Source organism: Hyla sarda, chromosome 4 (assembly GCF_029499605.1).
Source record: "Hyla sarda isolate aHylSar1 chromosome 4, aHylSar1.hap1, whole genome shotgun sequence".
In the NCBI taxonomy this organism is placed as follows: domain Eukaryota; kingdom Metazoa; phylum Chordata; class Amphibia; order Anura; family Hylidae; genus Hyla; species Hyla sarda.
In genome coordinates, this window is record NC_079192.1 from 125,624,062 (window position 1) to 125,641,774 (window position 17,713).

The 17,713-nt window shown below is 41.8% G+C and overlaps 2 protein-coding genes across 5 annotated transcripts in view; one reads left to right on the forward strand and one right to left on the reverse strand.

Moving 5' to 3' along the window:
* Window positions 1–7,370, reverse strand: part of LOC130368423 (ADAMTS-like protein 5) — a 91,501-nt gene extending 84,131 nt beyond the window's left edge. Inside the window, exon 1 of one of the 2 annotated variants that reach the window (XM_056572061.1) lies at window positions 7,287–7,370. Coding sequence is in view for 1 of the 2 variants with exons in the window: in XM_056572059.1 (XP_056428034.1) it covers window positions 7,287–7,294 (8 nt within the window). In the remaining variant the exon portion in view is untranslated. The remainder of the gene's footprint in view (window positions 1–7,286) is intronic. The other variant, XM_056572059.1, reaches the window with a different exon arrangement.
* Window positions 7,371–7,873: 503 nt separating this feature from the next.
* LOC130368422 (ras and EF-hand domain-containing protein-like) overlaps window positions 7,874–17,713 on the forward strand; it is a 171,795-nt gene continuing 161,955 nt past the window's right edge. The window contains exons 1-2 of one of the 3 annotated variants that reach the window (XM_056572052.1): window positions 7,874–7,888; window positions 12,512–12,617. In XM_056572052.1, the coding sequence (XP_056428027.1) occupies window positions 12,564–12,617 (54 nt within the window). In that variant the 5' untranslated portion in view covers window positions 7,874–7,888; window positions 12,512–12,563. Of the gene's footprint in view, window positions 7,889–8,481; window positions 8,634–12,511; window positions 12,618–17,713 lie in introns of those variants that run through there. The other 2 variants (XM_056572051.1, XM_056572053.1) reach the window with 2 other exon arrangements.

Here is a 17,713-nt window from a genome sequence, read left to right on the forward strand (position 1 = left end):
CAAATACAGTGGGGCAAAAAAGTATTTAGTCAGCCACCAATTGTGCAAGTTCTCTCCCTTTAAAAAGATGAGAGAGGCCTGTAATTGTCATCATAGGTATACCTCAACTATGAGAGACAGAATGAGAAAAAACGATCCATAAAATCACATTGTCTGATTTTTAAAGAATTTAATTGCAAATTATGGTGGAATATAAGTATTTGGTCAATAACAAAAGTTCATCTCAATACTTTGTTATATATTCTGTTTGTTGCCAATGACAGAGGTCAAACATTTTCTGTAAGTCTTCACAAGGTTTTTACACACTGTTGCTGGTATTTCGGCCCATTCCTCCATGCAGATTACCTCTAGAGCAGTGATGTCTTGGGGCTGTCGCTGGGCAACATGGACTTTCAACTCCCTCCAAAGGTTTTCTATGGGGTTGAGATCTGGAGACTGGCTAGACCACTCCAGGACATTGAAATGCTTCTTACGTAGCCACTCCTTCAATGCCCGGGCAGTGTGTTTGGGATCATTGTCATGCCAGCCACGTTTCATCTTCAATGCCCTTGCTGATGGCCCCATTCATTCTTTCCTTTACACGGATCAGTTGTCCTGATCCCTTAGCAGAAAAACAGTGCCAAAGCATGATGCTTCCACCCCCATGCTTCACAGTAGGTATGGTGTTCTTTGGATGTAACTGCATTCTTTCTCCTCCAAACACGACGAGTTGAATTTTTACCAAAAAGTTCTACTTTGTATCATCTCACCATATGACATTCTCCCAATCCTCCTCTGGATCATCCAAATGCTCTGTAGCAAACTTCAGACGGGCCCGGAAATGTACTGGCTTAAGCAGGGGGACACGTCTGGCACTGCATGTGTCAGGGACCAACCGGGGGACAGGGAGAGTGAGCCCTAAACTGACCCTAAAACTGCTCTCTCTGTCTACTTGCCCATCCACTCTAAATGGTGGATCGACAACTGGGCGCCGATCCTTTCCTAAACTAAAGTGCAGGTGCCTAATAAAAACATATACTAATAAATAGTCGGTCACATACCAGAAATATGACAGGAACATAGAACTCTATAACAAATTAAGTTCAGAGGACATAGATCAGTGAGTAGCACAGGGGACACTATGGATCAGGGGTCATGAACAGAGGACACTATAGATCAGCGGACATGAACAGAGGACTCAGTGGTGGTGAATAGAGGACACTATAGATCCATGGTCATGAACAGAAGACACTAGATCCGTGGTCGTGAACAGAGGACACTATAGATCAGTAGTCATGTACAGAACTCCAAAGCTCAGAATAGAACATATAGAGGAAGATTTATCAAAACCTGTCCAGAGGAAAAGTTGTCCAGTTGCCCATAGCAACAAATCAGATCGCTTCTTTCATTTTTCACAGGCCTCTTTAAAAATGAAAGAAGCAAGCTGATTGGTTGCTATGGGCAACTGCACCACTCTTCCTGTGCACAGGTTTTGTTAAATCTCCCCCATAGAGTTCAAAAAACCAGACAGGAAAACGGATGAGTCTTAACATACTCCAGAAACAAAACAGGAATAAGCTGAATCCCCTAGAAAAACCTGTAGACACAGGAACAACAATACCCTCTGAGTCCCCACAGACAGGTAAACGGGATCTATCGCTAAACAGGAATATTCACATTCCCTATGCAAACCTCCAGAAGACACGAAGTCCCCCATGGATAGGTAATAGGGATGCCTAGATACACAGGATATATTTATTGAACACTGTTCACACTGAACACAAGACAGGAATAATCGCAATCCCTTCAGAACACCTCCAGTAGACGCAGGAACAACAATACCCTCTGAGTCCCCATGGACAGGTAACAGGGATGTCTAGTTACATCTTAGAAAAACAGATACAACAAGATATAATTATAGAACACTGTTCACACTGAACACAAGACAGGAATAGCAATCCCTCTGAACACCCCCAGTAGACAAGGAGTCCCACTGTTCACACAAACTGGACATTCCACTCCACTAACGAAGTAGCCATTAATAATACATCCAAATAGACTACTGGACAGCGGCACACTCACCGGCACAGAAACTGACCCAGAAGGAAAACAGAAATATAGAACTTCACATAAACGGGTACAAGAGAAAACACAGTGTGAACAGACACATAGCAGAAAGGATAAACAAATCCACCTAACCATGGCTAAAATCAAAAAATACAAGGTGCATGCTAAAACAGAGAAAGTAGATTTAAAAGCTCAAATAAGAAGAGTTTCACCCAAAGCCTCCATTAGCAGCATGGCAGTAGCAAGATGTAATGAAGTCCAAATGAAGTATCACCAGCACTGAAGCTAGTCAGTGCTGAACTTAAATAGACACACCCTAAAGGCTATTGGACAACAGAGGCTAAAACTGAAAACGCTAGAGACATTAACTATTCCCTGACCAGGGAACATAAAACTGTTCACACACAGTAAATCCAATAGCTGTGTGTGAACACAGACCAGGACAGACATGACAGCATGATTTGCGACCCTGGCGGCGTAGTGTGTCACTGATGGTAGCCTTTGTTACTTTGGTCCCAGCTCCCCCCGAGATTTTTGCTCACCGTTCTTGTGATCATTTTGACACCACAGGGTGAGATCTTGGGTGGAGCACCAGATTGAGGGAGATTATCAGTAATCTTGTATGTCTTCCATTTTTTAATAATTTCTCCCACAGTTGATTTCTTCACACCAAGCTGCTTTCCTATTGCAGATTCAGTCTTCACAGTCTGGTGCAGGTCTACAATTTTGTTTCTGGTGTCCTTCGACAGTTCTTTGGTCTTGGCCATAGTGGAGTTTGGAGGGTTACTGTTTGAGGTTGTGGACAGGTGTCTTTTATAGTGATAAGTTCAAACAGGTGCCATTAATACAGGTAACGAGTGGAGGACAGAAGAGACTCTTATAGAAGAAGTTACAGGTCTGTGAGAGCCAGAAATCTTGCTTGTTTGTAGGTGACATATACTTATTTTCTACCATAATTTGCAAAAAAATTCTTTAAAAATCAGACAATGGGATTTTATGGATTTTTTTTGTCTCCTCATGTCTCTCATAGTTGAGGTATACCTATGATGAAAATAACTCTCTCATCTTTTTAAGTGGGAGAACTTGCACAATTGGTGGCTGACAAAATACTTTTTTGCCACACTGTATATCTGGCATCCAGCTCAGTAAACCCAGCCTAAGGGTATGTTCACACGAGCGGACCCACAGCGTATTTTATGCTGCAGATCAGCCGCTGAAGCAAATCTGCTGAAGCAAATCTGCAGCAGATCTGAAGCAAAAATACGCATATGTGAACTCACCCTTAGGGTCCGTTCAAAGGGGCGGATTACCTGTGTAGTTTCCGCAGTGTATTTGCTGCAGAAAATTCTCAGAGGATTTTGCTACCATTGACTTTAATAGGTCAGCAGAAAATCCGCAGTAGAGGCAGATTTGCAGATTTTCCTTCGGACCCATTGAAGTCAATGGTAGCAAAATCCGCGGAGGATTTTCTGCAGCAAATATGCTGCATAAATTCCGCAGGTAATCCGCCCGTGTGAACAGACCCTGCTCTCGTTGCCTGTATTGTCCAGATTCGAGCACTTTCCTCCTGGCGTGATGATGTGGTGGACACACCGCATCATCATTACGCCGGGCATGAGCAGTGAGTGCCAAAATGGCGAGCACACACTACAGCATAGGAGCGGATTAACACAGGTGCTTGACTCATTGGCTACATGAATATATAAATAGTTGGATTAGCTTGTATACCATACATTCCCTGAGGAAGCTCTATGTGAAACGGCGTTGGGGTGGCGTCCACAAGTGGGTAAGATGTCCGCATGACACACCCTTGACATGCTGGGGGTCTCGTTCTGTATTCGGGGCTGTATTGTGTAGGATCTGCTGGATTTTGTTGTCCGTGTGGCTCAAATTGATCCGGAAATCCTACTGGCCCTTATTCATGGTGAATTTACCAGCATTTCTAACTGTGCCTACCTTGTGCTTTTTCTTGCGGTCCTCTTTTTGATTAGGGTAATGTGCAATATATTATTCATTATTTGTGTGTATACCCAGACATATGTAGTTGTATGTTTGCTAGTAGAGATGAGCGAACTTACAGTAAATTCGATTTGTCACGAACTTCTCGGCTCGGCAGTTGATGACTTTTCCTGCGTAAATTAGTTCAGCCTTCAGGTGCTCCGGTGGGCTGGAAAAGGTGGATACATTTCTAGGAAAGAGTCTCCTAGGACTGTATCCACCTTTTCCAGCCCACCGGAGCACCGGAAAGCTGAACTAATTTATGCAGGAAAAGTCATCAACTGCCGAGCCGAGAAGTTCGTGACGAATCGAATTTACTGTAAGTTCGCTCATCTCTATTTGCTAGTATATGTTCATACAGCCATTACAGGTCTATATGTGTATACACCTTATAGGAGATTACCTCCATTTGTAATTTGCTGCATTTACTAGATACCCACCTTATTACACATGGAATAGACGCCTTTGTAGTCTGTCTGTTAATCAATTTTATTAATATTTACTTTTGTCAATAAAGATTATCAGGGCCGGTGCAAGGATTTCTGCCAACACATGCGAAGCTCCATTTTGACTCTTAGGGTCATCACTGTTATCCGCTTGGTCTGCCTTATGGAAGCGCCGGGCCTGAAGATTATACACATTTTGCATTACTCTGTCTCAGTGTGACTCTATGGGGATTCTAATTGTCTAGTATTCACTAGGGACATGTTCTCTATTATTGAGCCCCTTCTTTTGGTTTATTATAAGACCCTAAAACTTGCCACAACTGATGACAAAAGTGCATCAGCTGTTTAGATCTGGCATTAATTGTGCATGCTGGACAGAGGAATGAAGCAAAATGCGTTCCCCTGTCCGGTGCCCATGCCACACGTTCCACCATCCAACTTGAGACGCCAGCTGAATGTGAACTGCTCCATTTAAAGGGGTACTCCGGTGCTTACACATCTTATCCCCTATCCAAAGGATAGGGGATAAGATGCTTGATCGCGGGAGTCCCGCCGCTGGGGACCCCCATGATCTTGCATGCGGCACCCCATTTATAATCAGTCCCTGGAGCGTGTTCGCTCCGGGTCTGATTACCGGCGACCACAGGGCCGACGGCATGTGATGTCACGCCTGCGCCGGCTTGTGACGTCACGCTCCGCCCCTCAATGCAAGCCTATGGGAGGGGGCGTGATCCCTGTCTAAGCACCGGAGAACCCCTTTAAATAAATGGGATCAGTTTTACCTGTGCTTTTTCTACAGAGTCAAAGGGAAATGTTTCAGGTTTTCTCTGCATTTTATAAATTCAGTGCAAAGCAAAAAAAAACACTAAAAATAAAACCATGCAGCTTGTACAATTGTCCTGTCTCATCCACACAAGGGGGAGAATGTATCATTGTTGGTGTAGTTGAAGGATTTTTGTACACCCCTTTTTTTGTCTGGTGCTAATGTGTATGTGTGCAATATTTATTAAATAATCGCAGGGTATTTGATACATTTTGGGCAGGTACACCTTTCTTGAAAATTCACATCAATACGCCAATTTCTGTGGTTTGTCCATTGCACAAAGGCTTGTGCCTTTTTTTTAAGTTATGCCAAAAATGTTGACCTTTTGACCCTCTGCATGAAAAAAATTGCACTTTTTACCACAGGAACATAACCAGTAGCAGACAGCTCCATTCTGGGTAGTGGTGGTGCTGGGTTACTGACACCTCTGTCCATGTCAGGAACTGTCCAGAGCAGGAGAGGTTTGCTGTGGGGATTTGTTCCTGCTCTGAACAGTTCCTGACATGGACAGAGGTGTCAGCAGAGAGCACTGTGGTCAGACAGAAAAGAAATTCATAAAGAAAAGAACTTCCTGTGGAGCAAATAGCAGCTGATAAGTACTGGAAGGATTAAGATTTTTATATAGAAGTAATTTACGAATCTGTTTAACTTTCTAGAGCCAGTTGATTTAAAAATTGTTTTCCCCTGGAGTACCCCTTGAATGGTAAAGTCCCTGATGGTGACGGCAGTGTTGCAGGACTCATCTTTCCATGGAACTGCATTGCCAGCAAATAAATGAAGGAGGTATTGACCAGTGGGTTATGGAAAGAAGGGGAAATGAACACCAGTCCTTTCTGTTTTGGTGGTCAAAACAAGATGCCATAATAGGAGGGTCATTTCGATATTCGCTATGGGGGTCCCCAATCTTCTGTGTATATCTCTGGCTACTGTATAGCTGGCTGCAATCACTAGGGGGAGCTCAATGCATATTCTTGCACTTATGCATAGATCAGTGGTCTCCAACCTGTGGACCTCCAGATGTTGCAAAACTACATCTCCCAGCATGCATGGACAGCCAACGGCTGTCCGGGCATGCTGGGAGTTGTAGTTTTGCAACATCTGGAGGTCCGTAGGTTGGAGACCACTGGCATAGATTGTCATACACACTGTCTTAGGCATGTGCATATAGCCTTGGACATACTAGACAAGCCCTCTGTGATAAGGGCCACATGGGTATGTGATAGCCTGGGGGGTGTAGGGTATTGGGAGTGTAGCTGTGCGGGTATTAAAGGGTGCTTGTTAACCCTTGCTATTCGTGACGCCAGGGTGAGGGGTCCTCTATAAAGCTTTTCCTACTGCCGCCCTTCCCAGGAACGATAGGGAGGTAGATGATAATAGGTTTGAAGTAGATAATAATAATGGATTGTCCACAACCAGTGAGCTTCTGTAAACAGTGTTAACTTTTACTGAAGATTTTCTGTATACTTCATTAACATAACAGTCTCTTAGCATAACAACCGCTTCTTTTGGAGATTGACAATGGTTGGGACTTTTCAGATATTGCGTTGTTCCACTGGATTTAGGGGAATTAGTTGGGGTCCAGTAGTCACGCTAGCATTAGCAGGAATTAGAGTAAAACTCACGATTTTTGGTTCTGCTGAGGCCATAGGTTTTGAGGCCTAGCGTGTCTTTGAAAGATGCGTAGCACCGTCCTGTTAGTCCGGCATCCACGAGAGCAGCAACCCAAGAGAGCGATAATTGGACGCAGCTCCCTTATATGGGCAGGGGCTGGACAAATGCTAATTGGTCCAAACGGATGTCAATCACCATTACAAAGATTTGTGGGTAACACGTGACCCTGGGCCTCCTAAGGTCCTGCAACATACCATAGAGGTTACTAGCATAGTCACATGACCGAAGGTCCTGCGACGCTGAACAAGGTAAGTACTATACATTTCTATAAAATATAGATATAATTATTAATATATACATACATTAGCATTATAGATAGACTTGAGGAGAGGCAACTAGGGGCTGCCCCACCTGAGGAACCCTAGCTGAAGGTAGTTACTCTGGTGGAGATTTATCAAAACCTGTGCAGAGGAAAACTTGCCCAGTTGCCCATAGCAACCAATCAGATTGCTTCGTTCATTTTTCACAGGCCTTCATAAAAATGAAAGCAGCAAGCTGATTGGTTGCTATGGGCAACTGGGCAAGTTTTCCTATGCACAGGTTTTGATAAATCTCCCTCTCTGACTTTGGGGACCTCTGCACTTAGAGATGAGCGAACTTACAGTAAATTCGATTCATCACGAACTTCTCAGCTCGGCAGTTGATGACTTTTTCTGCATAAATGAGTTCAGCTTTCCGGTGCTCCGGTGGGCTGGAAAAGGTGGATACAGTCCTAGGAGACTCTTTCCTAGGACTGTATCCACCTTTTCCAGCCCACCGGAGCACCTAAAGGCTGAACTAATTCACGCAGGAAAAGTCATCAACTGCCGAGCCGAGAAGTTCGTGACTAATCGAATTTACTGTAAGTTTGCTCATCTCTATCTGCACTAGGTACTGGATGCAAAACGGTACCGGGACACCACAGGTACAGTCTCCAAATACTGTGCACTGAGCCACACATATCCACTAACTGTGATATGAAAGGGGCAGATCATAACTGTTTTCTAATGGTGTAGAAATGAAAAACATCAAATACTATGGAAAATCATGACGCTGTACATTTTTGCTATTTACATTATTGTCTACCAATGATCATCCACTGCAAATAGTAATTAAGATTTTCAGGCATTAACATGACAAGTGTGTATAACATATTATTTGCCATTGGAAAACCAGGGACTTTTTAGTACCATGTCTTGGCATTTGTAACTAGATTAACTAGGAAACTCTTCACCCTTTAGTTGCAGGCATTCATCTGAATAACCATTGCTGATTCTACAGCTAAAGGTTTGAAGTATAATTTATATATAATTTATATAATTTACTATTAATAGAACACCCAAGCTGAGATCTCAGAAGCCCCCTGTATGATAGATTTATGGGGGGAGATTTATTAAAATCTGTCCTGAGGAAAAGCTGAGTTGCCCATAGCAACCAATCAGATCTCTTCTTTCACTTTTGAAAAGGCCTCTGAAAACTGAAAGAAGTGATCTGATTGGTTGCTATGGGCAACTCAGCAACTTTTCCTCTGGACAGGTTTTAATAAATCTCCCCCATGGTGTCCACATAAGAGCAATGACAGGTATAATGTGCTAGAGAGGATAGTCCACAGACCCATTCACATCTTGTTTTTGCTGTATGTTGTTATACATGGAGATACTGGCAAAAAGGTATGTATACCACAGTGTACTTTCTGTGGGCCCATTGGGGGAGATTTTTCAAAACCTTTGCAGAGTAAAAGTTACCCATTTGCCCATAAAAAACAATCAGATTGCTTCTTTTATTTAGCAGAGGCCTTGTTAAAATAAAATAAGCGAACTGATTGGTTACTATGGGCTATTGGGCAACTTTTCCTCTGCACAGGTTTTGAAAAATCTCCCCCATTGACTTTAAAAGACAGAACTTTTATGATTACATTCAGTCCATTTCCCAAACATATCACTTTCTTTTGCAGGACTCAAAAGTGTGGTTGATAAGGCTTTGAGTCCCACAAAAAGTACAGTACAGACCAAAAGTTCGGACACACCTTCTCATTCAGAGTTTTCTTTATTTTCATGACTATGAAAATTGTAGATTCACACTGAAGGCATCAAAACTATGAATTAACACATGTGGAATTATATACATAACAAAAAAGTGTGAAACAACTGAAAATATGTCATATTCTAGGTTCTTCAAAGTTTTGCTTTGCTTTGCTTTGCACACTCTTGGCATTCTCTTGATGAGCTTCAAGAGGTAGTCACCTGAAATGGTCTTCCAACAGTCTTGAAGGAGTTCCCAGAGATGCTTAGCACTTGTTGGCCCTTTTTGCTTTCACTCCGCGTTCCAGCTCACCCCAAACCATCTCGATTGGGTTCAGGTCCGGTGACTGTGGAGGCCAGGTCATCTGGCGCAGCACCCCATCACTCTCCTTGGTCAAATAGCCCTTACACGGACTGGAGGTGTGTTTGGGGTCATTGTCCTGTTGAAAAATAAATGATGGTCCAACTAAACGCAAACCGGATGGAATAACATGCTGCTGCAAGATGCTGTGGTAGCCATGCTGGTTCAGTATGCCTTCAATTTTGAACAAATCCCCAACAGTGTCACCAGCAAAGCACCCCCACACCAGCACACCTCCTCCTCCACACCATCACACCTCCTCCTCCACACCAGCACACCTGTGAAGTGAAAACCATTTCAGGTGACTACCTCTTGAAGCTCAACAAGAGAATGCCAAGAGAATGTGCAAAGCAGTAATCAAAGCAAAAGGTGGCTACATTGAAGAACCTAGAATATGACATATTTTCAGTTGTTTCACACTTTTTTGTGATGTATATAATTCCACATGTGTTAATTCATAGTTTTGATGCCTTCAGTGTGAATCTACAATTTTCATATTTCATATAAAATAAAGAAAACTCTGAATGAGAAGGTGTTTCCAAACTTTTGGTCTGTACTGTATCTGCTCAGGAAATAGTTTGAATGCTGTAGTAGACTGCATTTGGTCCATTAAAACCCCTTAACGACGCAGGACGTATATTTACGTCCTGCGCCAGCTCCCGCGATATGAAGCGGGGTCACGCTGCGATCCCGCATCACATCGCGTCAGTCCCGGCGCTCATCAACGGCCGGGACCCGCGGCTAATACCACACATCGCCGATCGCAGCAATGTGCGGTATTAACCCTTTAGAAGCGGCGGTCAAAGCTGACAGCTGCTTCTAAAGTGAAAGTGAAACTATCCTGGCTAGTCAGTCGGGCTGTTCAGGACCGCCGCGGTGAAATAGCGGCGTCCCGAACAGCTTACAGGACACAGGGAGGGCCCTTACCTGCCTCCTCGGTGTCCGATCAACGAATGACTGCTCCGTGCCTGAGATCCAGGCAGGAGCAGTCAAGCGCCGATAACACTGATCACAGGCGTGTTAATACACTCCAGTGATCAGCATGAGAGATAAGTGTGTGCAGTGTTATAGGTCCCTATGGGACCTATAACACTGCAAAAAAAAAAAGTTAAAAAAAGTGTTAATAAAGGTAATTTAACCCCTTCCCTAATAAAAGTTTGAATCAAACAGTGTAAATAAAAAAAAACATAAACATATGTGGTATCGCTGCGTGCGTAAATGTCCGAACTATAAAAATATATCATTAATTAAACCGCACGGCCAATGGCGTACGCGCAAAAAAATTCCAAATTCCAAAAAAGCTTATTTTTTGTCACTTTTTATACCATTAAAAAATGAATAAAAAGTGATCAAAAAGTCAGATCAAAACAAAAATCATACCGATAAAAACTTCAGATCACGACGCAAAAAATGAGTCCTCAAACCGCCCTGTACGTGGAAAAATAAAAAAGTTATAGGGGTCAGAAGATGACATTTTTAAACGTATAAATTTTCCTGCATGTAGTTATGATTTTTTCCAGAAGTACGACAAAATCAAACCTATATAAGTAGGGTATCATTTTAACCATATGGACCTACAGAATAAAGATAAGGTGTCCTTTTTACCGAAATATGCACTGCGTAGAAACGGAAGCCCCCAAACGTTCCAAATTTACGTTTTTTATTCGATTTTGTCGCACAATTATTTTTTTTTCCGTTTCGCCGTGCATTTTTGGGTAAAATGACTAATGTCAAAGTAGAATTGGTGATGCAAAAAATAAGCCATAATATGTATTTTTAGGTGGAAAATTGAAAGGGTTATGATTTTTAAAATGTAAGGAGGAAAAAACAAAAGTACAAAAACTGAAAAACCGTGAGTCCTTAAGAGGTTAAAGTGAACATGCCCATTGCGACTATTCCATGTTATACAGCTGCATACTCTTTTTTTTTTTTTTCAACACAGCTCTTATGCTTGTGTGGAAATCTTAAGAACATTGCATATGTATTCATGTATTCCTATGAGCATTCCTAAGGTGCTATTTCATGGAGATATTCTCAACCTAGCAATGTTTCTAGGGGGAGAACAACCACAAAAAATGCCATCCAATGGGGCATGTCACATAATTGAAAAGGACAAATCCTCAGTATAAGGCTATGTTCACACGGCATGGAATTGTGCATGAATTTATAGCCAATAAACTTCAATGGGATTCCACTGTCCCATTAACACAAGTTTATTGGCTATAAATTCACACAGAATTTTCATGCAGAATTCCATGCAAAAATTCTGCCGTGTGAACATAGCCTTATTGTATAAGATGCTGGAGTCACCAGATGCTCAGTAGGATCCTGAAGAAGTGTTAATATAGCTCCATAAAACTTGGTGGTTTTACAGTGATGTAATATTTTTTGGTGAATAAGCACTTTGCACTCCCTACCTGCTGCTAAAACTACACTAGAACTGTTAAAGGGTACCTCTCATCAAAAAAACTTTTGATATATTATAGATTAATGTATGCAGAATAACTTTACAATTGCATCTTATTAAAAAATATGCTTCTTTCTATTTAATTTTCCACTTTGAAGAAATGACCACTAGGGGTCTCCCTACCAGTCCTGGCAGCAAGCATTTCAGACTCATGCGGGAGTCCTAAACACTAGGAGCTCCCAGTCTGCTTTGTTCACAAAGGAGAACACTCAGAGCTGCCAGACTGCTTTGTTCACAGCCTGTTTGGCTGTGTACAAAGCAGGCTGGCAGCTCTGAGTGTTTAGGACTCCAGCATGAGTCAGAAATGCTTGCTGACAGGACTGATCGGGAAAAATACAATAGAAAGAAGCATATTTTTCATTAACATGCTATTGGAAAGTTATTCAACATTCATTAATCTAAAAAATATCAAAAGTTTATTTGATGAGAGGTACCCTTTAAGAGTTTCTTCTGCATCTATTAGACCAGTGGTCGCCAACCTGCGGACCTCCAGATGTTGCAAAACTACAACTCCCAGCATGCCCGGACAGCCAACGGCTGTCCGGGCATGCTGGGAGTTGTAGTTTTGTAACATCTGGAGGTCCGCAGGTGGAAGACCACTGTATTAAACTGTGCTGACAAGGCATCTCAAAGTCTATGAAGGGCATGGGAAAAGTGTAATGCAGTACTCTACAATATTGAATTCTTTTGTTTTCACAGAAAATAAAGAAAAACTGGCAACAATGATTTCAGATGGATTTCTCAGGAGCAGATGGGCCTCTATTACACTGGTAGAATAGGAAATAAATGGAAGTTGCATGCTAAGGTGAACATAGTCTATATTCACAGCGTCATCTCTATGTCCGATGTATTTAGAAATCAAATGCAAATTTTTGACATCTATTATAAAAATGACTCTCTTCGTTGTAAAATTTTGATTTGGTCACTTTAAAATTCTATCCCAGAAGTGATCTCATTTAGTGACAGTAACAGATTGCCATGTCAATAATGAAGTGCATATTTAACAAGGCAACTGCAGATTAAGTGGCCCATATACTAAGGTCTATGACCTGACCTGAGGGGCCAGGAAGCCCAATCAGTAACCTATTGCAGCAGATGCAACTACTTTATTTCCCAGATTCCCATTGCCATTTGTGATGGTTTAGCTGGTTATTCTTTTACCTGAAAACTGCAGATAATGATTTGATCAGTGCAGAGGGGCCTGGGGCAATAGCTTCTCTCTAAACAGCCAGAATTGCTTGCAGAGCTCTACTGTTTGCTTTACGTATATCTTGGACATCTAAAGTTAGTAAGATAAAGAAGCACTAGCTTAAATGTCAGACAAATAACATAAACAATTCTACAATATTGGACCCCAACCCCAGTTAGACGATTTTAGCACTATCTTCCCTAGAGCATTATGTCCTAAAGGGGTACTCCGTTAGAAACATCTTATCCCCTATCCAAAGGATAGGGGATAAGACTTTAGATCGCAGGGGTCCCGCCGCTGGGGACTCCGCGATCACCGGTCCGGCATTCGGTGCACGGAGCGAACTCCGCTCCGTGTCCTATGCCTGGTGATGCAAGCCGTCACACCCCCTCCCATAGACATGAATGGAGGGGGCGCGTTGTGATGCCAAGAACGCGGAAGCTGCAAGCTTCCCCATTCCGGATGCCGCTGCTGCCAGCCCAGAGATCGCGGGGGGTCCCCAGTAGCGGGACCCCTGTGATCTAACATCTTATCCCCTATGCAAAGGATAAGATGTTTCCAACGGAGTACCCCTTTAAAGTCAATGTGTCATCAGAAAATGACCTATTTGTTAAGTATATAGATAAGACAATTGCAGCTCAGACTTCACTACCATGTAGAATGACTTGTGCACACATCACAGAGCATACTTCCAAACCTCTCTCATATAAAAGAATAGGGTCTAGAGATGTTCATAGTGCCTTTCTCTCTAAATGGTGCCAAGGCTTCTAAAAAAAAACAGCAGATCACAGCATTCAGAGGGCAGACTCCAATAAGGTGCACAAGCTGTTGTCTTTTTATTTGTTACCCAAGATGCAACATTTCGGCCATATCTTGGCCTTTGTCAAACATTTTTTTAGAAAAATGCTTCTTTTTATGCAAAAACTGTGCCACTCTTGTCCACAGGTGGAGTGTATTACTGCAGCTCAGTCCTATTCACTTCAAAGGAGCTGAGCTGCAATACCAGACACCACCTGCGCACAGAAGGGGTTCTGTTTTTGCAAGAAAGAAGCAGCGTTTTTCTAATCCTGGACGACCCCTTTAAATTACACCTCTGGCTGACACTAAATAAATACAGGTTGTTATCACTTTCCACATAGCAAAACAATAGCTCTAACAGCAGGTCTTCTACTACTCATTTTCTGTTTGCTGAAATGCATTAGACATTCCTGCTTTTCAACTCTTCTAACTCGAGTCTTAACCTTAATCTTTGACCCTATTAGGCATCCTTGAAAAATGTTTACTGACTCGCACCCTCTGCCCTTCCTTCTTTACCTGTATACTATGTGCAATAATGTCTTACGTGACTCGCCTTTAGAGTTTTTTTTACCACATCATACCCCTTTCCAGCCTCTCTACTTGTGGCCTGTATTCAGAAGATACACAGGACAAGAGAACTGGTATTTGTTAAGTGAGATTTCTCTTTATTTTGCTCTTTGTTATCTGACTGTAAAACATTTTTCTGTCTTGGCAGCCGATGCAGTTGGCTCAGTCCTGCTTTTTTGTGCTTGCACTGTGTCACTCCTCACACAGTTTTGTGTGATAACTTCTGGTGCGGCCTGGAGGTTTTGTGTTCTAAATCAACACCATTTATTGAACGACATATTACGTTTCATTGTCTAAAGCAGAGTATCAGTCAGTTCTCTATCACAACAGATCCAAAACTAACTACTCTGAATGACAAATATCTGGTGCTTTCACACCATGATGTGATGGAAAAATAGGACTTTAATGGCCCTTCATTGGTACTAATGTAATAATACAGTAAATCTGACAAATTATAACCAATGATAAAGAACTAAATTTTATTATGGACTTATCAGATGAATGTGTAAAGCTTCATGTCTGCACAGAAGAGGGTAAATGACAACTGAGGAAACTCAACCACTGGAAACCAGTAATGGTACGGAGACCAAAGTATGTATGCTAAGTCACTTCCCCAGTGCTATACACAGAAGAAAGGTATACAATTACAGAGGAGATGGCTACATTATAACTTAATTCAATTGATAAAAATATATGTCCACAAAACAATAAGATGATATATAACTAGAGCTGTAGATACAAGGTGGAATAGTAGAGAGATGTATATAGATGGCATTCCAAAAATGGTAAGATGCGTATACAGTATTATTCAGATGATGATAATCATGTGTATGAAATAATGCACATACAGCGTAGTCACATAATGCTAATGATTCATGCCTCAATGACAATCTATTTGCCTATATATATATATATTTATAGGGATAGTTATCCCAATTCTACTCACTACATGAAGGCCACTGCATTGGGATCAGAACCAATGTATGGAACTCCCTATTTTTCCCTAGAAGGTGATACTGGGATTTACCTGGAGGACTTTGGCCAGGTCATCATACGCCCTTAGAATTGGCCATAACCTGTTTATAGTGTCTCGAAAGTCTGTAACCTTATTATCAAAAGTACCTATCAGGCGTACCTATTGTTCGTTTTGTGCATGTACTCTAGGTGTCAGTAGGTCCTCTCTATTAGCCCATCTAAGAATAGACTGAGAGTAGCCCCTTGCTGCATTGATTCTTTATGAGAGAAAATATGTCAATTACTAGAGCATTTTCTACAAACTCTTAAATACTGGCCTGTTCAAGGGCTGGAGAATGGTGACTCTCCAATCAAGGAGGTTGTTCATTGCCATCGGTTTCCCATAGAGTGTAGGCACACGTTTATTGAGGGTATCCATGAAATTTTTCAACTCCATTCTGGTACCTGTCAACAATATTAATATATCATCTATGTAGCGGGACCAGAATGGAGTTTTATAGATCCACCACATTTTCTCGGAAGGAAAGACAATTGTGACCTCCTACCAGCCCAGGAGGAGATGGGCAGAAGTGGGGACACAAGGGCTCCACATGGACATGCCCCTGAGCTGGTGTTATATCTTCCTGTTGAGGAGAAAATAGTTGTGAGTCAAAACATATTGAACAAGTGTGACTATAAAGGTGTTTAAGATGGATCCCCCTAGTTCCTAGGTAACACTACCTCTGCAATCCCCTGTATATGTGGAATTGAGCTATAAAGCACCTCTATATCATGCACGCAAGAAAGGTGGTACTCTCAATATCAATGGTTTTTAATTAGAAGATCCATGCTGCCCCTTGTGTATAAGGACAAATTATCTTAGGACAATGTCTATACTCAGCAATAGGTATCCAAAATAATCCTTTTTAATCACTGTAATCTCCAGTACTGTTTTTAGTTCCTGTAGAAACAGCATTGTGGGATCACTTGGGAGGACCTGTGAGGTTTAGTGGTGATCATTTAAGAGAGACACATTTTACAGTATTTTGAGTGGTCCGGTACAACAAGGCTGCCACCCTTGTCTGATGGTTTTATAACAATAGATTGATCTTTCTCCAAGGGTAGTAGAGCACGCATCTCATTATTTAGAGATTTGGAGGAAACCTAGAATCATTATACAGGTTCCCCAGCTATCTGGTGACTTGGGCTAGAAAAATATATACTCAGGATTATTTTTATCTATGGGTGGCAACCTGGTATTTTTGGGGCCCTTTGACCTTTCTGAAAAAGTTCTGCTTGAGTTTGAATATCCGACTATTCAGTAGTCAAAAAGTTGGCATAAATCCTCTGATTATGATGTTTGAAAAAATTGTGCCACTTGAGCTTTTACATAGAGAGGTGGAGATCTTTTATTCATGGGAATACCTTAAAACATGTGGTGGGGAAAGCTCTTTCATAAGGACTGATTATTCTGTTATTGGTTATGGGGAAAGATTTATCATTTGTAATCCATCCTCCCCCACTCCCGATTCCTAAGTGTGTCCTTATTCCCCTGGGGTTATATCTTTTGTAGATGGCATGCCCTCCTCTCTCTAAAAAGATCCTCATTCTGAGGAGGATGAGGCACCAGAGCCTCTATATCTCCCTTTCCCTCTGGGATTCCATTTTCTAGTAGGATGACCATAGGATCCTCCCCTATGTCTGTTGATATTTCTCAATAGAAGTTTGGAGTATAGTCTACCGTCTATCAAAATCAGGATATGACTTGAGTCCAAGGACAATATCAGTGGTTGCTTTAAGTTTGGGGTTCAAGCTTCTGTTCATAAAACAGATGGAACTGTATTCCGGTTCCCACCTTTGTAATAGGTTAGGTGAGCAGGAATGCTGTTCTGGTAAGAGTGGAATTCTCAAACCCTATGGTACTATATGGTTCTTAGAAAAGATGTCCTAAAGGAGATTCCCAGCACTTCCAATCCAGGCTCAGAAAAAGTTAAAACATAGCTTTATTGGTAGATATAAAAAATATAGGGATACCATAAAAATAGAAAATAAGATCCAACGCGTTTCGGTAAACAACCTTTGTCTTTTCTACTATTGTACTTCCATACTGGCTGCAATGCCCTAGCACCTGGTCGGCCAGTCATCCTTGGACATGGACATTATCTACAAGGGGGTGACTTTTTTCTGTTTTTCTGTTGTGTTCACTATATGATTCTTAATGCAATCTCCCACCATAATTTGAACTTGTTACCTTAATTTTGTTACAATTCTTTAAATATATTTTTAAGTGACACAGGTCTAGTAGATCCCAATGTAAGGTCTCCTTCCTGAGCTACAGTAAGTAATGGCCTAGTGTAGAAGAGAGGTAGCCCCATAATATTATAATCAAACTG